The sequence below is a fragment of the Clupea harengus genome, chromosome 7 (genome assembly GCF_900700415.2).
Source record: "Clupea harengus chromosome 7, Ch_v2.0.2, whole genome shotgun sequence".
NCBI classification, from domain to species: Eukaryota; Metazoa; Chordata; class Actinopteri; order Clupeiformes; family Clupeidae; genus Clupea; species Clupea harengus.
The window spans coordinates 19085610-19109921 of NC_045158.1; the positions used below are offsets into that span (position 1 = coordinate 19085610).

At 41.8% G+C, this 24312-nt stretch overlaps 1 protein-coding gene across 1 annotated transcript in view; it reads left to right on the top strand.

Annotated features, from left to right (window-relative positions):
• The window catches only part of ksr2 (kinase suppressor of ras 2), a 66992-nt gene that overhangs the window by 31274 nt on the left and 11406 nt on the right, over positions 1-24312 (top strand). Inside the window, exons 6-16 of the mRNA XM_031570758.1 lie at positions 2172-2347; positions 10857-10926; positions 13072-13155; positions 13707-13819; positions 14578-14598; positions 14850-14956; positions 16359-16527; positions 17008-17049; positions 17523-17589; positions 19854-19902; positions 21549-21916. Of these exons, the coding sequence (XP_031426618.1) occupies positions 2172-2347; positions 10857-10926; positions 13072-13155; positions 13707-13819; positions 14578-14598; positions 14850-14956; positions 16359-16527; positions 17008-17049; positions 17523-17589; positions 19854-19902; positions 21549-21916 (1266 nt within the window). The remainder of the gene's footprint in view (positions 1-2171; positions 2348-10856; positions 10927-13071; positions 13156-13706; positions 13820-14577; positions 14599-14849; positions 14957-16358; positions 16528-17007; positions 17050-17522; positions 17590-19853; positions 19903-21548; positions 21917-24312) is intronic.

Sequence of the window (24312 nt, forward strand, 5' to 3'; positions counted from 1 at the left end):
GCTGGCGCAGGGGGGTGGGGCAGGCTGCGTTGGCAAGCCCAGGAGCAGGGAGAGGACGCTGGGGCTGTAGACACTGGCAGCAGGGGGGTGCATGGTGATATGGGGATGCCTTGACAAGTTGTTATTCTGAGCTTCCCAAAGATGCTCTCTCTCTCTCTCTCTCTCTCTCTCTCTCTCTCTCTCTCTCTCTCTCTCTCTCTCTCTTTCTTCCCTATTTTTGTCTCTTTCTCTAGCTAGCTCTATGTCTGTCATTCCCTCTCACTCCTTTTGTCTCTCCTATTGTTCTCTCTCTCTCTCTCTCTCTATCTCTCCGTCTGATTCTGTCACGCCCACATACTCACACATACACACACACACACACACACATTAGTTTGTCTTTTTCTTGGAGATTAAGGGTCAGAGATCATTCCATGAGGAGATAGGTGATAGCCTCAGGTGAAACTAAAACCAAATGACTTCTCAAGGACGCTCAGGGCGTGTTTTGAGATGTTGGGGGAAATAAGAAAGTTTCCAAGTTTATATAATTATGGCAAACTGAATAGAATATGAAATTCATAGTGATTTAGTTATGTAAAATTATAACTGAATTTAACATTAGAAATCTCTCCTGCAAGGGGCTGCTAGCTATTTCGTTTTTCATCTTCACTGAAGGCTGTGATGCCTTTGAAAACACTTAGAGTTTTGGTTTGGCAGTTTGCAGCAAGTTTGTTTTTGTTTGTTTTTTTTTGTTTCTTTTTTTCCTCAAGTGCTACACCGTCATCACTCACACTTTCTGGAATTACATTTGATAGTGTAGCTAACTATAGCGACGGAGGCACCTTGCTCCCCCCATTTCCGCCTGTAGTAAGCAATACCGGCGAGCCTGGCTGCCGCGGTGCTCCCTCTCATTGTCAGCGGCGCACGCAGGAAGATGAATGAACCTAATTAGATCTGAGAGGCATAATGTGGTTTTACCTAAATTGCTGACAAAGGCTTTAGCCGGGGAAAAAAAAGAGGAATTGATGACCTAAAGCGGGTTGGCTTTATTGCGCAGGGTTCGGGCGGCGATGATGTGACTGTCTAGGTTTAAATTGTGTGGCACAGTCAGAAGAAACATCCTGAAGGCTCTAATTCTCTGGCATCTAAATGAGGTATCTCACAGAGGAGTCTCTCTCTCTCTCTCTTTTTCTCTCTCTCTCTCTCTCTCTCTCTCTGTCTTCAGTAGCTCAAGCTCATTAATGGTGTTAAGGAGACAGAGATGAAAAGAAAAAGAATATGAAAGAGAGAGAGAGAGAGACGGTGAGGAAAAGAACAAGGAGAGATGGAGAGTGTGTGAGCCACACAGAGAGACATGGGTAGCAGGGGTAAGAGTGTGTTGTATGGGCAGGGGTAAGAGTGTGTTATATGGGCAGGGGTAAGAGTGTGTTATTTGGGTCACCTTTACAGGGTCACAGTAGTTCCTCTCTTAGTTGCTCTTGACATGTGCTCATACTAACCACGACAAGCCGCTGGAGAGGTGTGCTAACCATAGACTATTATGAAGAGAGGGGCTTCAATTTCACAGATGACCCCCCCACCATTATCACCACCACCACCACCACCACCACCAATCCCACCACCAACCCCCAACCACCTGCCAGTCTCTGGGTATTTGGATAGGGGGACATGCTCAGGGTAGTCGATTGGATGGAGTCACACCTGTAATAAACGGGCTTTCAATTTCTCAGTGGTGCAAGCGGGTAGGTCTCCCTGCGGAGAGCGTGCATGGTATTCAGAATGCGTCTTGCCCATCGGGTATACTGGAAAGTTTCTTCCTAGAAGTAAGTTTAGAACAGAACTTTGGAAATGAATGTTGTAACATATCCATGCACACTGAAATAACCATGTAGTGAGTTAAGATTCTTGTAAACCTGATTTCACCAGACTGATGTTCTAATGAGAACTGTGATTTAGCCTCACCTCGACTTTATCTTAATACTTGAGTCTTGACCCCCAAACATACACACACTCTTACACACACACACACACACACACACACACACACACACACACACACACACACACACACACACACAAACACAGTATCACAGGTTAAGTTAAAGCATCCAAACTCAATATGGGTTGTATACATTTCCACCAGATACCTTATTGATGTTTTTCTGCCTCCTGTTCTCTTCTGTCCCGTTCTGCAGATCGAAGAAGAAGAACAAGCCCCTGAACCTAAAGATCCCAAGCAGCGTGGGAAGCTGTGAGAACCTGCCCACCCAGCGTTCACCCGTCCTCACCGAGCGCACTCTCCGCTCCTTCTTCTTCCCCTCCTATGTGCCCTCCACTCCGCCAGTCCACTCCGACACCATGCCCTCTGCCAGTAAGTTACCCCCCACCGGGGCAGTAGAGCTAATCACACACACCACTTTCTCAGGACAAGCATATGATATTGTAAAAATGTTTGGTCTCATTCTACATGAACTGTCCTCATGTGTGTGAACGTAAGAAATGAATATTAACATTAGTAAGTATTAAATAATACTATCTACTTCTCAAGTGAGGACATACTCTATTATTACATGTCGTTAACACAGGGGGCATCTGATCACACAAACCACTTTCTCAGGACAAGCACTTTGATTTTAAGAATTTTAAGCCCACATTTTTGTCCTCTTTCTTTTCTTATATTTCACTGACATAAACAAGGCACCTTGAGTTTTCCCCTCCCTTTTTGCTTTTTGTCGTTTGCTCATTATTTACCTTTGGCTGCTACTTCCTGTGAGGCGCTTCCATATGCATATACATTTCCCCTGACAGCCGGAGGAGGTGTGGATGCGCATTACATTATTAGGTCATCACACGATGGCCACGCCAGCTGAAGCAATAAGCTATACGCCTTGAGTGGCATCTGTGTGTGTGAGAGGAGGCTCAGCATGCCAATGACTTCCAGGGCCCTGAATAATAGGCTCTCATCTTCTCCAGCGTGTAGCTGCCAGGCGGATTCATGATGTGCATTTCTAGAGATGGGTGCCCCCCCCCCCTCCCTCTCCCTCTCTCTCTCTCTCACACACACACACACACACACAAACACACACACTAAAAGGCACACACACGCACACTCAAAGGCACACACACACACACACACACACACACACACACACACTCAAAGGCACACACACGCACACTCAAAGGCACACACATACACATGCACACACACACACACACACACACACACACACTCAAAGGCACACACATACACATGCACATTGTAGAGGTTTTTCCTTTTCATTGTACAAGACTCACTCAACCAAGAGGCAGCCATCATCATTTCTTGTTGTGTGACACCATGGGTGACGAAGCGAATATGTTTCCATGGGTGCTCATTTGAAAGAGCAGGGGATGTCATTTCTTTCAAGAGAGGTCATTGACTTCATTTGTGTCTCTCATAAAACAGACACTCTTTTTCTAAAAGTGGAAACACCACTTTTGTCTACAAGTTCCACATTGGAGATCAAAGATCAAATAGTTATTACCAATCATGCAGTACAAGATGGTAAAAGGTTTTGCAAATGATACATATCAAAGATTATTTTAGGGACAGCTGGGAATTGATGAACCCAATTGCAACAGGTCTTGCCCTGCTGCCGAGTCATAGAGTAGCATCTGACCTTTGTGTTTAATTAATCTCTCTGTCTCGTAGATGGTTCTGTGGAGTCGGTTTCCTGCAGATGGTTTTATTGGTGTAGACAACTTGTAGATTAATTTGTGGAGTAGGTTACTTGCTCAGGCTAGTTGTCTTGGTGTAGTGTATGTATTCGTATCAGTTCTCTCTCTACAAGATTATTTTGTGGTGTAGGATTCTTGCAGATGGATTTGTGGTGTAGGTTACTGGCTCTGGCTAGACGTCTTGGGGTAGTGTATGTATTCGTTCTATTTCTCTCTCTTCAAGATGATCTTGTAGGGCTTGCTTCTTGCAGATGGAGCAGAGTGTCTGCGGAATCGTGCTGAAGCCTTGGCACGCATGCTGCTCGCTCCTAAATTCGTAACAGCTCTTTCTCTACTAGATGGTTTTGGGGTATAGGCTTGCCAATGGCTTTGTGTCACATGTCTCTGGCAGATGACTTTGTGTTGGTTTCTTGCAGATGGTTTTGTAGTGTAGCTTTCTTGCAAATGTTTTTGTGGCTTAGGATTCTTGCAGATTGCAGATAATGGTGTGGTTTCTTGCTGCGCTTGCTTAGACTGGCTTAACAGCAGCCTGCTCCCGATCACTAGCAACAGGAGCACAGCACCGGTGAAGTCACGGCGAATCCTTGGCACGCACACGGCACTCCTCGTTCCTGCATCCCAATGAAGACAGTGATTCAGACGGATGAATTCCCGTCCAGGCCGAGGAAGCCGCTCAGGGCCGGGCCTGATCATGTTCATTGGATTGGGGCAGCATCCATAATGGCATTAGCGACCACTGCCGGTCCTCTCCCCCGGGTCTCGGCCGAAGGACATGGTGGCATAAAGCAGACCTGGGCATGTGTGACGTCAGCCATGCTAATTGGTCTGCTCTCGCTCTGCGCCGCTCCGTTTGGTCGGTGAGTGACAGATAGATAGATAGATAGATAGATAGATAGATAGATAGATAGATAGATAGATAGATAGATAGATAGATAGATACATACATACATACATACATAGATAGATATATACATAGATATATACATAGATAGATACCTAGATAGATAGATAGATAGATACATAGATAGATAGAGAGAGAGACCCTGCTAACTGGCCTGTTCTCAGTCTGTTGGGTCGGTGGGTGACCTCAGCAGCAATGTTTCCTCTGCCACAGCCCCCTCCCCCCCAAAATAATTTGTCTCACTGATGAGAAAAAGCAAATGACGCATAAACAGAGTGCTTTTGATGTCTGAATCCAGGAGATCAAGTCCTTTTGGCTCTGATCAACAGCTTGCATCAAATGAGTTAGACCTGTGGCTTTTGTAATTGCCTTGTCAGTGTCAAGTATGTGATAAAACAGAGCATAGTGTTTGTATTTGTGGTTATGCATGCACATGCTTGTGTGTGTGTGTGTGTGTGTGTGTGTGTGTGTGTGTGTGTGTGTGTGTGTATGTGTATGTGAGAGAGAGAGAGAGCAAGAGTGTCTGTGTATGTGTGCTGGTCTGAGTATGAGAGTGTGTGTGCAAGATCTGCTCTGATTTGACGTTGAGCTTAAACACTGCAGGTGGAACAAAGAAAACAATTTAGCGCTGTGCACACGGACCTAGTTGATTATAGAATTTGATAAAACCCATAGTGACATTGCAGTGGAAGACAATCGATTTTTGTGCTCATCTCGTGGTGAGGTAGAAGAGCAAACAAATTTGACATTTTTGTTCAAATCTATGTGGCTGCTTTTGGAGGTCCGCTCCGTACCCCGGACCTGAATGACCACCTGCTGCACACACACACACACACACACACAGCTGCCAGGCAAAATGACTTAAACGGGTTTGCCTTTCAAGCCTCCTCTCCTGTGATGGAAAACATTGCCTACGCAGGCTCCTTCACGTCCAAGCTCCACTGAGGTGAACTGCTCCTGGCTCTTACGTGATTTGGAGACCTTCGACGTCTCCTCTGCGCCGATCATGTCGGCGCGGAGCGCAGGGGCGCAGGGGCTGGTTCGTTGGCCGACGCTGTGAACTGCAGTCGCTGCTGTCGGTGGCACTTTAATTTAGAGCCTCGTGGAGGGTGACTCACTACTCAGAACTGAGCACAGAGAGAGATGGAATGAGTGAAAGAGAAAAAGATAGATAGAGAAAGAGAGAAAGAGAGAGAGAAGAGTGACAAAGAAAGAGTGAAAGAGAGATAGAGTGAGAGAAGGCTGATACCTTAAAAAGCAACATGGAGCCAGTCATGGGCCCTCGCCACAGGGCTGTTCTAACTTCACCCCTGCTGATCTGATGCCATCTGCTTGTTTGTGTATGTGTGTGTGTGTGTGTGTGTGTGTTTCATTCATTCATTCGTTTATTTATAATTTTTAGAAAAAATGACCCCTATTTTGTCAAAACGTGTCCTCTCTTGTCCACTAACACTGTGTGATATGATGAGAGGCTTCTGACAAATGCGGACTGGCAAAACATTGTTGGGTCCAGCGACACTTGATTAAGAGTTGGGTGGGGGTTTGCCTTGTGCCCGTGTCGACCACCACTTGATGGTCAGTGAAATAGGTTTTTCAGGCTGTGCCGGTGTGAACTGAGATGTGTTGACCCTGCTGTTGATGACTGCGTTGTCATGGCAACAAGGCTTTGATGTTGAGCAAAAATATGCAGACTCCAAACTCTGGATGGAGGTAAATCAAGAAAATAGAATCGGAGCACACACACACACACACACACACACACACACTAGCAGTCTTAGAAGTTACAGGGCTGATGTCAACAACTCTGTATGACATTTTAGACAGCTCACTTGATTTAAAGAAATAAAAAAAAAATTGGGTTTGACTTTTGAAATTGGGTTTATTTTTATTTTATTTTACTTTTATTTGATACCATATTTGTACGTATGATTCTCCAAAATCATGTCACTATAGTACAAAGACTCTGAGAAGACTCTGAGAAGAGTATCGGAATGTAATGAGCAACAGGTTCACATGGCTTAAATAGAACTTGAATGGACCAGTCCCTGAATACTACTTTCCTTCTTGATATGATATATATATATAATAACAACATGTTAACAACAACATGTTCTTCTGTGTTACAATTATATTATATTAAATTATAGTTTTCCATTGTTAAACCTTCTGCAGTCTTGATTTTTTTCTGGTCAGGTATAAAGAATGTTCAGATTTCATGAATAATAAACCCAGGAACAGAAACACACCTCCTGTCTCCTTTAAAAGTGTGAGTGGTTGGCATAGAAACGAGCAAGTAGCAAGGCTTAGTTTAAAATAAACCTGTCCTTTCAAACCATTGTTTTCACTTACATCACCATGCAGGTAATGACATGGATGTGTGTACAGCTCTGAAGCTGTGCAAAATGGAAATGTCAAATACCAACCAGATGAGAGGGAATCAGAGGTACCTAAATGCTGTATGTAGTTATTCATGACTATCATATGGAAGAAATATACACATTTTCTCATACTGAACAAAACCCCACTTTGGTATAAACAGTCGTGAAGACATTATCATACCACTTTATTTTTTTGTTGTCCTTATCAGAGTGTAGTTAACAAAGTTAATTCGTCCATGGTCCACACCCCCTTGTTTACAAAATCAAGCATACATACACATGTACGTGCACTACCTCAACCACTCTCTTAGGCCCCATGCAGACGAAGTCTAGTTTGCCTGAACCCGGAGAGAAACGTCTCCAGATAGCCCTATCGTGCAGACGAACCCACTGTATCCGCACACTGTATCCGCACTCCTTCGAATCGGGGGTCCAAAGTGAGTAAACTCGAAATCTGGTTGCGGATTGGTGTTCTTAAGCACGCCATCCGCAAACCCAATCGGATTGCCCCACGTGATCGCCTCGCAACCTCAGGCTGAAACCGTATTAACCCCACTGCTTCACTTCATAACAGCAACAACATAAACTAAATGTATGACGTGGCTCCTTTTTCGTGACTTACATTTTTCTACTGTGCTTAGTTGTTTGTATTGGGATAGTGTGCTGCTTTACCTACATGTGGATAGTTTTTCGTGGTCTTACTTAGCCAGTTGGACATCATTTTTTAGACCAGCCAGAACAACGGACACAACCGGCATAATTTAATAACTTAATGGGTTGCCATGGCGCAGCGAGTGTGGCAGCCAGTTATAACAGCTCTCCAGTTTAAAAAAAAGAAAATCTTCCTATTACCTTGCTGCTTTTACACGTGAATTTCCCTAACGGGATTAATACAAATTTATCTATCTATCTATCTAAATCGATGTTGTTAGGAAAGGGATGACATTAACAAGCCATACTTTAATCTATCACTGTTTAATCTATTTGCATCAGACCATTTTTCAAAACCAGTTTTAAAAAGTGTCAGCAATAGCCTATATGAGCAAATCTGACGTGAAAAGATTTTTATTATAGACGGAAGTTTCAAAATGGTCTGTAATAAAGATGAATGTTACATTAGCTTTAGTCCTGTCAGACAACGATAGCGATAGCTACTAGCTAGCGTTAACGTTACTTCAGAGGTTCAGTACGTGAAGGACAAAGCCCTCAACAATAGCCTACATTTGTTGTTAGTAATAAAACCATGAAATTGGAAGCAATTGTAAACCATGAAACATCCAGGATCCACAGCACTTGCATTGTGGTCTCTCGTGCTCAAGCTCAGCATCTCCATAAAGCACAGGCATTTAAACAACTCAGACATGTCATGTTGCACATTGCTTTGTTGCACTGTTCTAAACTCTTTATTAACAATAACAAATATAATTATTTTTCGCTTAACCTACAGTCTGCTCTGACCACTGATTTTATAAACCACCATAATGTGTTACTGTGCAGATTAAATGTAGGCTATGCGGCTAGGCTAAACGTTGCTAGTTGGAGCTCGGCTACTGTCATATGTCACTTTATTAGCATGCTCCTGTCTTCTTCTCCGTTTTCTTCAGTTGTCTGTAGCACTGTTAAAGCGCCACCAACAGGCGTGGGGGATGTACTACAGCGGATTCAATCGGATTCGCTGGGTTCATGTGTACACGATTAAAAAGTGGATATGTGTGAAAAATGAATCCGGGTTCAGGCAAACTAGACTTCATGTGCACGGGGCCTTACACACACACACCACACACACACATTATCTCAACCTCTCTCTCTCTCTCTCTCTCTTACACACACACACACACCACACACACACATTATCTCAACCTCTCTCTCTCACACACACACACACACACACACACCAGGAAACCTTCCTTCAAATGCGCTGTTCTGCCTGCCCTCCTGGAATGGTCAGTTTAGAATGTCTCTGATTAAGGAAGCGGGTCATTAGGAAAGGGGAAGGAGGCTGCGATGGCGACTTCATTAAGGCAAGGAGGAGGGGGAGGAGAGGAGGAGGGGGAGCAGACAGAGGAGGCCATCAGTGAGGGAAGCGTGCTGCTGCTGTCGTCTGGTGCCCTCTCCTCCTGCAGGCCTTCCCCTCAGCCATCCATTACAGACCCTCTGCTGGGGGAAAGAGAGGAGAGAGATGGAGGGAGGAAGAGAGGGAGAGAAGAAGGAAGGGAGGAGAGAGAAGGAGAGGAGAGAAAAGGAAAGAGGGGGGCCTGGGGCACAGTGCTGGGCCTGTCTCCTGGATGGCCGGACAGACCTCTGCACAAATGGTCCCTTAATCGATACTGATTATACTGACTGATGAGGTTTTTCATGGGTAGCAGAAATACACGCACAGAAATGCATATGGACACACAAACACAACCACACACACATACACACACACAACCACACACACATACACACACACAACCACACACACGCACACACACGCACACACACACACACACACACACACACACACACACACACACACACACACACACAATTAAGCTGGCACATGTAAAGAAAAAACTAAAACACACTATGTATAATTGTCATTTGTTCATTGTGAAATCAAGTGGATGGAAACACAAAATCAGCTACCAATGACTTGATTACATTCCCAACACAGGCAGTTCATGAAAACACAACATTAACTAGCAATGACCTGATTACATTCCCAACACAGACAGATTATTAAATCACAAAATCAGTTACCCTTGTAAGTGAGCTAGGTGGGGTCCCTCCATTACAGTGGCCCTGTAGAGGTCACTGGGAGACTTAGAGGTGTAATACCGTCAGAGACGACTTCACACAGTACGCACAAATGCCTGTCTTTTTGCTTCTCATTTGAGTATTTTACATTTGAAATGTCCCCTTTTACGTTTGCATACACGGCATGGGTATGTGGCCAGGAGTATAAATATGAAAGTAGCTTTTGGAAGTGCTTATGTGCTTGCCAGAGCTTTTGTTCAGGTTGCTATTGTGCCTCAGATTTAAGAAATGGCAGTAGGTGTTGTGGGGTTTACATGCCTTGATTCAGTTATGCAGACTGATATATTTCTTTCAGATGAATGTAAATTTATTGTAAGTGTAAATTGATGTATTTTGATGTAAATCGATTTATTTATGCAGATTGTTGTATTCTTCTCTGGTTTTGTGTTATTCTATTTTCTAAAATTCCTCAGGTTGGTGACACAAGTGTCAGCAATTCATTTGAGCTTAATCGAGGACTGAAACCATTACTTGAAATTTGCTTTAATGTTAGTCAAAGATTTCATGTAACACAAATGTCAAATGTCAATATATATTTTTCTGTAACCTTTGGAGGGGATGTATCTGTGGATTCTATAGAAATTAAATCCAATTACAATTGATTGTGAAATGCCATACAGTTGCAGATTCAGCAGTGAAATAGACATGTCCAAACATATCCATTTTATAAAATGTCATTTGTTACCAAAGTATTTCTGCAAATGCTCTTGTTTTGGTAATTATAGTATCGAGCAAGGACTTGGTTCACAAAATGTTTCTCTCTGTGTTTGTGTGAGTGAGTGTGTTTGTGTGAGTGAGTGTGTTTGTGTGAGTGAGTGTGTGTGTGTGTGTGTGTGTGTGTGTGTGTGTGAGTGTGTGTGTGTGTGTGTGTGTGTGTGTGTGTGTGTCTGTCTGTCTGTCTGTCTGTCTGTCTGTCTGTCTGTCTGTCTGTCTGTCTGTCTGTCTGTCTGTGTGTGTGTGTGTGTGTGTGTGTGTGTGTGTGTGTGTGTGTGTGTGTGTATGTGAGTGTGTGTATGTGAGTGTGTGTGTATGTGAGTGTGTGTGATTGATGTTTTAACCACTATGCCTGTCTCTCTTTTCAACAGACACTCTCTTAGTGCCTCGATGGTCCCCACAATTTCCTCACCGAGACCTTGGAAACTCTATCAAACACAGGTAACTAGGCCTTGGAATCTCTATCAAACACAGGTAACTCTATCAAACACAGGTAACTAGGCTGAGACCTTGGAAACGCTATCAAACACAGGTAATTAGGCCTTGGAAACTCTATCAAACACAGGTAACTAGGCCAAAGGGTTGGTGGGTGGGCGCAACTATCTCCCATGTCAAAATCTCAGCTTGATTAAGTGGCTCTTACGCAGCTGTTTTTGTATGCCTGTTCAAAGTTTGACACCTTTATTATTCTACTTGCCACTGATCTCTAAAAAAAAAAAAGCAGTGACTAAGGGTTTTCTCTTTCTACTGATGGTTCAAAGTTGCTCATCATTTATGTGAAATATAAATAGATACATTTAACAAAGCAAGAGAAATTAGTTCGACACAAATTGAATGTTGTCTTCTGTACAATTGAGTCAGGTGCACTTCACAGGGGAAATAATATCTTTCTCGTACCCCAAGGCGTTTGAAGAACAGGGTTTGAGCGCTCTGACTCTATATTACAGCTTTTCTCAGGCACTTTGATTTCTCGAATCAACCTTAACATTTTCAAAACAGTAAGTGCCTTTCTCAAAATGATTAGTACTATCAGCATCACATAATAAATGTTACTAACAGTAATCAAAACATTTCCAGGCCACGATACCGTTCCCTGGTGTGTGGCAAAAGTTTTCATTGGCCCACATGACTACATGCAGTACTTTGGCTGTTCCTTAGAAAGCCTCTCACACTAAGGGGAGGGGATCACTGTAGATTATTCCTGGAAGGGTACATTTATGTGTCACCCTGATGTTGGCCTGGCAAAATGACAAAAATAGTGTCACTGAAACTGATGAAATATATGTTTGACAAACAATGATAAATGGTTTTACCATTTTGCATGTCATGACAATAGATGCCTAGATGTTTTGGGGGATATAACTCTTCAACCGAAAAGCTGCATAATACATTTTGATCAACATGACATATGCAACTGTAGGTAATGTAGGTAGCTGCTGACAATAACCCACACTCATTTGCATGAAGGCACCAAAGCATTTGCAATTTGTTCAAAAGAATGAGAAATTGCTATTATCATATGCCCAAGGGACTAGATGATGTGGAAGCTGAACAAGTAGTTTTGAGAATTTCAGTTCTGATCTGAGAAATGTACCAGAGTGACTAAGAAGAACTGTAAGACCCGCTTCTTGTCATAGCTTTGTGCAAACCCATATCTGGTTACGTATCTGGTGACTAAGGTGGGAGTAGAAGAGATGGGAATATGGACCTGTGTTTAACTCTGAGCACAGACATGCCACTTGGCCTCCAGTGGGTGAAGTCAATATTAAATTGAGTTTTTGTTTGGATTAGCCGATTCGGAGGATCTAATAAAGATATTTAGATTCTGTCAGCTCGCGTTAGTCATATTCCATTACCTGCGAAGTGCGCGCCTCTTATCATCTCTTATCACGGCAGTGGCAAAGCAAAGACAGCCCTAGCCCTCTCCGAAGACTTCTCTTCATCACCATGCCACCCGCGCAGTGGATTGGCTTTTTATTGCCGAGCGCACCGCAAATTTGCCAGTTAATCCGCATCACTGATAGAGACGGGGGCTTCGTATGTGAGTGTGACGAGAGTGCATCTGCAAGACCCTGTGGGCAGCATCATCCACTGTGAATGAGTCTAGTATTAGCGTTGGTGCCATGGCCTTTGTATCAGAGAATACGTGTATATAAGTATTTAGCCACAATGGAGCTTTCAGGATAAATTGAAAGGCTTTGAGGCAGAATTGAATTATAGCGTTTCTTTGAGATTAGAGGAACAAATACTACGCTTAGAAGAGGCCACACACATCGATCTTTTAATTTAAAGGTTGTTTTGGAAGTGTGCTGCTTGCTATTGTAGATGCTATTTGTCACTCTGACAGACTCGGAAACAAAGTCAAAAGGTCAGAGCGTGCCTGTAATGTCTGTGTGTGTGTGTGTGTGTGTGTGTGTGTGTGTGTGTGTGTGTGTGTGTGTGTGTGTGTGTGTGTGTGTGTGTGTGTGTCAGTTGAGGGGGAAGAAATCCAGAACATGCGCAGTCATACACACTGAGTTTAGGAAACAGATTGATGCATGTGTCTATCACTGTTCCTAAACACTCCTGTTGTTTGTGTGTTTGCAGATTTTCCACCAAATATTGGATGTCTCAGACATGTACAGTTTGCGGAAAAGGAATGTTGTTCGGACTAAAATGTAAAAACTGCAAGTAAGTCCGAAAAACACTTTGAAAACTTCAAAGAGAACTGCCAGGATTATCCATCAGACCTTCATCAGTACACTAGAGTTTCTTTGAGTTGTTTTGAATTTTGAGAGATGCGCTTATATATTCTTTAAAAGTTAGTTTGGTCTCCATTATTTTCATCATTATAAGCTGTTTAACATTCTGACTAGAAATTTGTCACAGTAATTGCACCCACAATGCAAATTAGGTATAATTACCGTTATCGTCAAAAACAGATTATTTGAATAAATTAACCTCATATTCATTTTAACCACTGCTTAATGTGATGGTTGATATGAAAGGTATATTTGTCTGTGAGGTGGGGCGGGAGTATTTTGTCTTTGGTGATGTTCCATAATGTATTTACTTTCACTGTCAAATTTTCGAATGTGTGTGTGTGGGTGTGGGTGTGGGTGTGTGTGTGTGTGTGTGTGTGTGTGTGTGTGTGTGTGTGTGTGTGTGTGTGTGTGTGTGTGTGTGTGTGTGTGTGTGCATGTGTGTTTTATACATTTCTTTTGATTTATTTCTGTAATTAGGTTGAAGTGCCACAACAAATGTACCAAAGAGGCCTCTCCATGCCACCTGTTGATCATGCCCCGTGGAGGTAGGATCTCTCCAGCGGGTAGTGATGTTTCTCTTCTAATGCTGGGTAGGCACCTTTCAACTCTCTTGGCTCCAGAACACCGTATAGAATACCTATGAATGCCTATGAATGCCTAACCTTAACCCTATCAATATGCCATAGATAATATTACTGTATACTGTGATGTCTGATGTTATCTTTATCAGCTTTGATAAAGTAGGGTTATATTGATACATGTTCTGTGTTTCATATGTGTTACATTGTTGTTTTATATAATTAGTTACAGAGGGATAATAAAGTGTTAAGTGTTATTATATTCTGCTTTGATTTGTTGATTAGTTTTGGTAGCAAAATGCACTTGTTTGCTTTTCTTTTTGTGTTATATTGTACAATAGCTGTGACTTAGCTTATGACAACCCTACCATTTCCTGTTATGTAGTGTTGTTGTGTCTACCATGACCCAGATTATTGATTTACAGTGGTGATTAAATTGTTGACCTCATCTATTTTTAGGGCCTAACGTACCAGCCAATCAGCAATATATGACCATGGTTTAAGTAGCCTTATTAGCTGCAGAAGTATTATACGTAGTGGTTTGAGTAGATAAATATAAGTATTACTTATAAACTAGTTAGAGGAGTAATTTACCCTTAGAAGTCCTTACAAATACATTCCGTGAATACTGAGCCCTTATCTTGCTGTTGATGTAGAAGTCCTCGTCACAACCTTTCACTTTTGATATTTTTTCTGTTTCTCTTCTTCCTTTTTGCATTGATCACCCTCCCACATCACCCCCTCCCATCTTCTGTCTTCCCCTTTTAAAGACCATCAAGGAACATCTCAAGGTAATATGATTGATTTATAAATGTTTTTGCCGTCTACAGGGACATTTTTTATTATTTGTTAAATGTGTCACTTTGGTCAGACCTTTATTTTATACTTCTAAAAAAACTACTGGGAAAGCAATGGATTATTTAGGGTCACATTGAAGGCATACCCCACAATCGGCTCGTCATGTTTTTACCCTGTTTTCCCCACGCATAGAGATGACTAATGCTTGTTTGGGGCCTGCTCCTGTGTTTTTGTTTTCAAACAGCTAGATTAGTCAGGACCGAGTCTGTACCTTGTGACATCAACAACCCCCTCAGGTACACAGACCTGCACATCAGCCAAACGCTACCGAAAACCAACAAAATCAACAAGGTAGGACCCTCACTTCTGTAGCATCTTTTCTTTCTTCTTTACAGTTTTAGCCTCAGGAATATCTCATATATATCTCATATAAATCTCATATCTCATATAAAGACATATCTCACCAGTAGTAGTCATTAGACAACTCTTAATTTGCCATTCTCTTTAAAGATATTCTTGGCAGTCTCCTCCCTCCCCATCAATACTTTCCAAATTTGTAATGTCAGGAGGAGCGACTGAAAAACATGTAATGAGTGAAGCCAATCTCAGTGTTATCTCAGCAAGGTCATAAATGGGGGGATGAGGCTGAAAATACATTTACAAAAAATGAACTTTCTCCATTAGTAAGGTCCACAGAACCCTCAGCTTCTGGAGGGTTTATCAGGAGACATGTTCAAAGAAAGTATCTTTCTTATGTATCTGCACTACCAACATGGCACATTTTTAACCTGTTAGATTCATAGCACACTATACATTGTAAACTCCAAGCATGTGTAATATCTAAAGATCTATAAAGCTGTGATGGTGAGAAATCCAGAAAGCAACATACCGTCAATCCTCAAATAAAGACCGGGATTCAATTAAAGGCCGGGCTTCAGATAGTAGCCGGGGGCGTGGTCGATACGGACAAATAAAGGCCCCCGAATACAAGCCGGGGATAAAAAAAAGGTACCGGTAGCCTATTTTACTGTAGCCTAACAGCATCAGTCCATCAGCACAAAGCAGACAGCACAATTTAATTGAATGCATTTCATAAATACATCTCCTCATGTTTAATGTTGTTGGCTAATTTCATGGCTGTTTGCAATAAAAAAATAAATGTTTCAGCCTACAAGGCGAATTTGTTATTATACAGTTACTTGCCTAAATGATAGAATATCTCTTTTTAATGATTTTGTTGCCGTTTCGTGATTTCCGCTAAGAAAAACATTTTCTTCAGGCTAATAGAACTTTAACGTTCCAGGTGTTGCGTAGCAACCCATTACTTGCTGACTTCAAGTTACAATGACTTTCCGCTACGTTAAATGACCGGACTTCTTGCGGAATGATATGAAAGATGTGAATTAGAAGCACAAAACCCGTTGCCAATGACAGCGGTCATTAACTTTTCGCAGTGGTGAATATCAAGAAATTACAATCCTGCTAACGTTGGGGTGCCCCATTCAAATCAACTGAACTTTTTGGAACATCCTGAAGAGCCGTATAATAAGTAAGAAATAAAGGCCTGCCCCTAATACAAGCCTGCCCCAAATACAGGCTGGTGCGCTGTGCAGCCTAAGTAAATAAAAGACCCAGCCACAATTTGAGGATTTACGGTACATGCAAATGTCCAAATTAGTGGTCTTAAGGAAGACTGAAGGCACTTTATCTCTCTCGTCTTTCTTTCTTTCTTTCCTCTCCTTGTTTCTCACAGGACCACATTCCTGTTCCGTACCAGCCAGACTCTAGCAGCAACCCTTCCTCCACCACTTCCTCCACTCCATCCTCGCCAGCTCCTCCTCTTCCTCCCAGTGCCACACCTCCATCACCTCTACACCCCTCCCCTCAGTCGGCACGGCAACACAAACCCTCAAGCCTGACAAGTATGTCACGTTCCTCTTCCTCTACCAGTCTCTGGCCTTTTAAAACATCGAATACTGACATTATTATCATAGTGAGCTGCGATATTGAGGAAGACTCTCCTGGTGAGCTCATTGTTTTGCTAACATGTTTTGTAACTCAGCTTCAAAACAAGGTGCATGTTGGTTGGAGTGTCTTTAGAGGGGGAGAGTCAGAGGAGAGATTGGGCTCATTTTCAGATGAAGCCCTGTGTGTGTGTGTGTGTGTGTGTGTGTGTGTGTGTGTGTGTGTGTGTGTGTAGGAGTACATCTGACTGCCGTGACGCTTGGTGGCTACTCTCGAGTTTCTTATCTCTTCACACCCCAGTCTTTTCTTTTCTTTTGCGTGTGTGTGTGTGTGTGTGTGTGTGTGTGTGTGTGTGTGTGTGTGTGTGTGTGTGTGTGTGTGTGTGTGTGTGCATGTGTGTGTGTGTGTGCATGTGTGTGTGCGTGTGTGTCTTCCAGCCTCTCATTACTTCAAATACAAGCAGCAGTTCATCTTTCCTGGTAAGTGTGTCATAATTGATCATTACCTTTTCCCATAATGCACTACAACACACCTCAGAGGGCTCTTTTGATGTGACAACCCATCACCCCCTACCACCACCATCTCACCTCAGCCAACCCATCCTGACCCATCCCCCTGCTTTTCTCTGAGATCCATTTGAAACCAGCAGCTCACTGCTAGGAGCATCTATTAAGTGCCTTGATAAAAGTCCTTTCAGGAGCAGTTATACCTAAACAAATCAAGCCACCCATTTGTTTTTGCCCAATAAAAATCAAGAGTGTGTTTACCAATTACACTCAGTTACGCCAGTGCATTTAATGCTCATGTTACACTAGGTCACACTATGGTGTTGTCCTGGTCAGACTGAGATGATGTTCTCTCTCGTATTGTTCCTCTGAGACCCACTCAGTGTTTTTATGTATTTACCTTTTACATTTGTTCATTAATTTGATTTGTTTTTTTTGTTTAACAGACCTGGCCCCAGAGGTTCCCAGCAGAGCACCACAGGTCGTTCTGCACCCAGTTCTGTCTGAGCCTGTGTGAGTACCATAGTTTGTTTTGTTTGTTTGTTTTGTTTGTTTGTTCCCTTCGTGAGATTTAGGTTTGAAGTAGCCGTTAACGTGGTTTAGACGAACACACAGAACCACACAGAGGGTTTTATAACATGTTTGTTGTGTGACTGTAGATAGGATCGCATAAGTGACAGTTCATAAAACACAGCTGAATTAAAGATTGATTTTGAATGGTTATGGTTATTGTTATTGTTATGGTTATTGTATTTAGCAGACTTACAAAACATAAAAAAGAAAGAAAACATAAAATGAAAACATAAAAAGGGCAGTAAGAGAAATGAGCTTAATGAAAAATAATTCAAGAAACAATATTAGGTATCAAATATTATTATTATCATTTATAATAACAACAACAACAACAATAATAATAATAACCAGAACAATAACAACAACAATAATAATAATTAGTATTATTATCATAATGCCAAATACCAAAACTATGACTATAGAGTAGGCCTGAAGCAAATATACCAAGGCTGTCGCTGGAACAGACAGCATTCATTCTGCCACTGAGGTTCCATGAACAGAAAGAGTCTTGACTGCATGAATACATCAGAACTGTGATTCATTTTTAAACCAAATCAGCCCAAAAAAATTATGTGTAAAAGACCATTTGGTGAGTTACACATTATTTGTATCCAACCAGCTCTTTAAAAGAGCCCATCTGGATTGTTCTTTGTGTAAGAATAAAATGCTATGTTGTGTTATATTTACTTGCACTAACAACACCCAACACACAACACTTCATAGCTCCGTCCCCTCTATGAAAACAACACCCAAAAGCAAAAACACTGCTTTTCACTTCTTTTTTTTCACAGGTACACAGAGTGTAAGTTATGTTTTTCACAGTCATCAAATACTGAAGGTTTCAACACGGACACATTGCCCTTCTCAGCATGATACACGGCAGGCATTAGGATCCACCAGACCGCTTCTCTGAACAGGAATTTGAGGCCAGATAAAAAAAATATGAAATTAGAGCCTTGCTGGGACCAGGATACTCTTTATTTTTTACACAGAAAATTTGCCTACGAGTAAAAAGAAAAGAACACATACAGTATAGTGCATGTATGTACACAAGGAGCTCACATATTGATGAAACTATATATTATTATTATATTATTAATATATTGTTAATAATATATCTGCATTGTGCTGTAGGTTGCTCGGGATATAATGTGTGATAAAAAAATTAAAGTAAATGTGTTATGAATTGAATTTACTTAATGTATGTCACTATTGAAGGGCAGAGCATTTCTGTATAGGATCAAAGCAGACTGACTAACATTATAAACATCACTTTCGGATTAGTGAAATTACTGGAGCACAAGACACTGCAGTAGCAACATAGTGATGTGCACACAGACGAGATGGAGACTTTGGCCAAACACTGGAATAGCCTTCAGTTCACGCTACAGTTGGACTGCCACTGAGATCCCAGTGTGTCTCTAAAAATCCTGTCAGAGATAAAAATAAATAAATAAATAAAAAGACAGAGGATGTCTCAGAGACAACACACTGACAGTGAGGCTAAAGATAAACAAAAAAAATGAATCTCTCAGTTTTGAAGTTTTGCAGTCTGGAATCTGTATGAATCTCAGAGCCAATTAATTAATATTGATGTCCATTATCACCTTTTTCTATTCAGGCAGCACAAATGTAAAATTAGCCAGTTATAACTATCTGTATAACTGTTGGATATGTCCTCATAGAGATGGCAGTTTACTTAATGTGATATATTTAGTACCCTTTAGTGCTCTGTACTTAAAGCTTAATCAATCGATTGCTACAGTAGATTTCTTATGCAAGTACTCTTCCTTCAATGTTGTATTTAGGGTCACTGTTAGGAATAGGATTATAGTAACTTGGAACAATTTTGGTTACTGTTATGATTAAAGAATAGGGGGAATCGTATAAGGAAGCCATGCTCCTAAGTGCCAGTATGATATCTTACATCTCTCCCCTTTGTTGCTGCTGGGTTTGGAGTGGTGCAGAGAGCAAATGTAATCGCTACTCATGCTAACTCCAGTGAACATGTGTGTGTAAAGGTTACACATAAAACATGTCATCCACCTTGAAGGAGTCACTCCTCAAATGACCTGCTATTGAAGTACGCCTGACTGAAATTACATGAATCATATGTTGCAGGGCAATTTGGAGCTAACCATCTGTCAATCTTCTCCTCTCCCCTCTCACCCTTGCATTTTGCCTCTCATATGACCTTCTCTCAGTAACACCGGGAACCCTCTTCTGCAAATTGAAGTGGAGCCAACCTCAGATGTAAGTGTCTTAAGTTCCATTCATGCTGTACAGAATATGCCCTTACATGATAATGTGTCCTTTAATGTAGAGTAAAAACAATATTATGTACGGCTGTGTGGATGGCTTATCAAACACTTGGCTTGATCAACAGGGGCGCGTTTCTCAGAGCTCATTCGTAAGATATGCCTAGATATGCCTAGATAAGTGTCCTTAGCTAAGGAATTCATTCTGTAAGAGATATTACCTTGAAAAGGTTTTTCAGATTAAACAAATAAATACAGAAGTTCATTAAAAACAAAACAAAAAACGTTGGCATAAAATGTTTCAACTATTTAACTTACTTACTTTTTGATGTTCTTTCTAATAATGATCAGCTGCGCTCCAATCTGACTCATGCTCATCATACTCATCTCACGCATGCTCAAATCTACATGAATGACAATAATCGTTTCCAGAAACATGGATTCAGCCAATTAAGGTTTACATAGGGAATTCTTAAGAGATGGTTTGGGCAACACTTGTAGAAGAATAAGAATCAACGATGCATCGTACCATGTTAGTTTAAACATCTGAAATACAACAGCTCCCAAAACGGTTGGACCAACATGGTACTATGTAAGTTAGTTAGTAGTTAGAACTTACGTGGTGAATGACGTAGTGTAGCTATGGGCTGGTACACCTCCATGTTTTAATGAGGGGCAAATCACTGAGACTTGGTATACCTCAATTTCATTCAGGAATCATTTCCCACAAATTCTTAGGTCATCTGGCATATTCATTTGTTCATAAAGGCTTACCTTGTGAAATTGCTGTCTGTATTCAATTAACTTTTAAAGGCCTTTACACATTTGCGTTTAACAGTTGTCTATTGTGGTATTTCCTAATAAACATTTGTCATCAGCTTGGTGGCTCAGCAGGCTGAACTCGCGCCTAAACCTTTGAGGTAACAGAGTTCACACCTAGCGTGAATTCATTCTTGAGTCCGCATAGTTTATCATCCTAATCCTCTGTTACTAGTTCTGTGTAAAAAATGCACTATAGTATTTCCCTACAACACGAGAATATTAATATAATGGGCTACATATTATCAGCTGACTGAGCAGAGGTGCAACATCTTGCATTTGCATATTATTTGCAGGTGTGTGAATTCAACTTGAATGCAAGTATAAGTAGGGTTGTGTGGTGGTTAACGATGTCAAATATCAACCAGTTAATTTGAATACCAAAAACTGACATCAGTGATATCTTAGGCAGGAAGTATCTGGAACTAAGCTTCTAACCGCAGGGCGAGAGCTGTAGTTACACAGCTTAACGACAGTGTTTGCGAACGTTTAGTTGAACTATTGTTTTGGAAAACACCTGTCGTTTAACGATGGTTCGAACTATGTAAGATACCGATGTAGTGACCTTGATAGTTCGAACTATGGTTTTGGGAAACACTTGCATTGCAACTATGCGGTTCCAACTATGTATGCTGCTAATGTAGTTAGCAACTTTTCTTTTGGCAAATATACCCCTGATCATTTAGGCTGAACTGACCGTAAGCATCAATACCAACTGATAATGGTGTGGACTGGCATTGGCATTTGGTGTGGATCTGATGAAGCTCTCCTCTGGTTTTAGGTTTTGTATGTTCAGAATCTCTGCTTCTATTTTCACCCCAGAATGAGGAGGGGAACGATGAGGCCGATGACTCAGCGGACGAGTTTGAGGAGATGAACCTATCGCTGCTCTATGCCCGCAACTTCCCACGCAAGGCCAGCCAGACCAGCATCTTCCTGCAGGAGTGGGACATCCCCTTCGAACAGCTAGAGATTGGCGAGCTCATTGGCAAGGGCCGCTTCGGGCTGGTCTACCATGGCCGCTGGCACGGCGAGGTGGCCCTCCGGCTCATCGACATCGAGCGGGACAACGACGACCAGCTTAAGGCCTTCAAGCGCGAGGTGATGGGATACCGGAACACACGTCACGAGAATGTGGTCCTGTTCATGGGAGCATGCTTGAACCCCCCGCACTTGGCCATCATCACTAGGTAAGTCATACACACACACACACACTCACTCACACACACACACATACACACACACACACACACACACACACACACACACACACACACACACACACACAACCACCACCAATCAGTCATAAGGTTGCCCATTAACAGCAAAAGAGAGAGGGGTATGAACAGCAAGAGAAAGAGAGAGACAGAGAGAGAGAGAGATAAAGAGAGAGAATGTATTGTTATATGGTTGTAAAAGATTGTGATGGTTCTGTAAAAGCATTATTTTGAAAGTGAAATATGTGTTTATACAGTTTCCTATGTGTATTTATGCTATAAGACAGATGATCTAAAGATTAGAGTGTGTAACGGGTAAGGATTGAAAAAAGTCCCTGTAGTCTGAAGCTTTAATCATTTATTTGAGTAAAGAAATAAGTAATATATGATATCTCTGAAGATGCTACCATCAAAGAGCTTTGAGTGCACAGGAGGTAACATTCACTTTACAAGCTCTTCTCTAGTTTGCTCACATTCCTGATGTCACATTTTGCCATGGATACCATTGAAAGCTCCAATCACAGCTCAAACACACTGATCAAATAAAACACGTAACAGGAACACAAAACCCCCATGGTTTGATTTGGTTGCTATTCGTGTAGTTCAACAAAGCTTTCTGTTTGTGTGTGAAGTACAATACGTTTGTGTTTGCTGAAGTGTGATGAGAGATAAAACGATTTTCCAATTAGATCTCCCCCACCCGCCCAGAATAAATAAATAATATCCCCTTTTCTGTCTATAGGGACACATGTTATGTACACATATGTACACAATGGTGTGTACCTACAATACACTTTTCACTTTGCGTTCAAACTTTAAAACTTGGACACTTGCAGATGTACATATTATTTGTGACGTTGTGTATGTCTGGGTTTATATTGCTCCCCTCTTTTTATAAATATAGCACTGATCCTTCCTTCTCGTCTCTGCCACGTGCGCTTGGCACACAGATGCCCTCTGATGCCCTGTGGCACATGAGCAACCCCCCGGGTTTGGTCGTGACTGCATCCGCTACACCCTTCTGGGGCAGGGGGTTACTGAGCGAGGCCACCCTCTACAAGCCCCCACCCCAACACACACACTATTTTAAGAGCACTTGTGCCTGGACCAGGGTGTGTGTGTGCGAGGATGTTAATGAAGCCAAACGTTTCAGAGCTGGGAGATAGAGTCATGGCACAATGTTGAGTTGTGTGGCGTGTTGACTTCCTGTGTCTGCTCCCTGCCCGCCCGTGCCCCCGACCACCATTGCCCCATGTGCCTGCTTAGCGGAAACAGACTCATGCCCTTTCTTCTAAGCCCTGGCCGGGCTCGTTATCTCCACATTAGGCCCTCAGACAGCCCGCTCACTTTCAAATGAACGTCAAATATCTCACTCAGATGCTTTAGTGTGGTGTCTGCTGCTTCTGTTTAGTCATGTGTGTGTGTAGCTTCGCTTTCTTGTCTTTGGTTCTGCTTACACGCATCTCATCAAATTGTATAGGCCTTTACACATTTGCACACGTAACAGTTGTCTATTGTGGTATTTCCAAATAAACATTTGTCATCAGCTTGGTGGCTCAGCAGGCTGAACTCGCGCCTAAATCTTTGAGGTAACAGAGTTCACACCTAGCGTGAATTAATTCTTGAGTCTGCATAGTTCATTCATCATTCTAATCCTCTGTTACTTGGCAGGGAGGGGCAGTTGCCCCTTTGATTCAGTTTCATATTAAATAAATATTTAAAGCTTAATATTTCAAATACATTTTTAAAGCTTTTAGTGATATATATATCATTTAATCTTTTTGTGATATATATATCATTTAATCTTGTTTTTATCACCACAATTATGTTATATTGATAGTTGGTTAAGACTGAAACAGGCCATGGCATCTCCACATGCTGAACCCAGCTGGGAGGGGGAAGGGCCCCTAGGCCAGCCGCTTAGGGCAGTTCCAGGAGAGAGAGAGGAACAAGAGGAAAAGGAAAAAAACAGGTAGTCAGTGGTGAAAAGCCAACAGATATGTCAAAGTCACTTAATCATTCTGCTTGGTGTATGAGCATCTGTTTTTAGGTCAGCAGGACTCCTTCGTAAAAAAAAAATAAGGCGAGGCAGAGGAATATTGTTCAGTTAAGAAAGTTAAGTTAAGAAAACCATGGATAATAGAGAAAATATAAGTAATCGGATGGTTCCAGTCAGTTTTGAGTCAACCTGGTATAAGTACGTTTTTTGTGAATTGTTTTTATTGAACATCAATAAAATATATGTTATACATGTATTACGCCTGTCAAAAGTCAATTTTTATTACTTTTATATCTTGATAATTTCTGTCAAGGGCTTGTCCTCCTGGTTGAGATTTCTGATGCATTCTTGGCATTGCCTGTAACAGGTT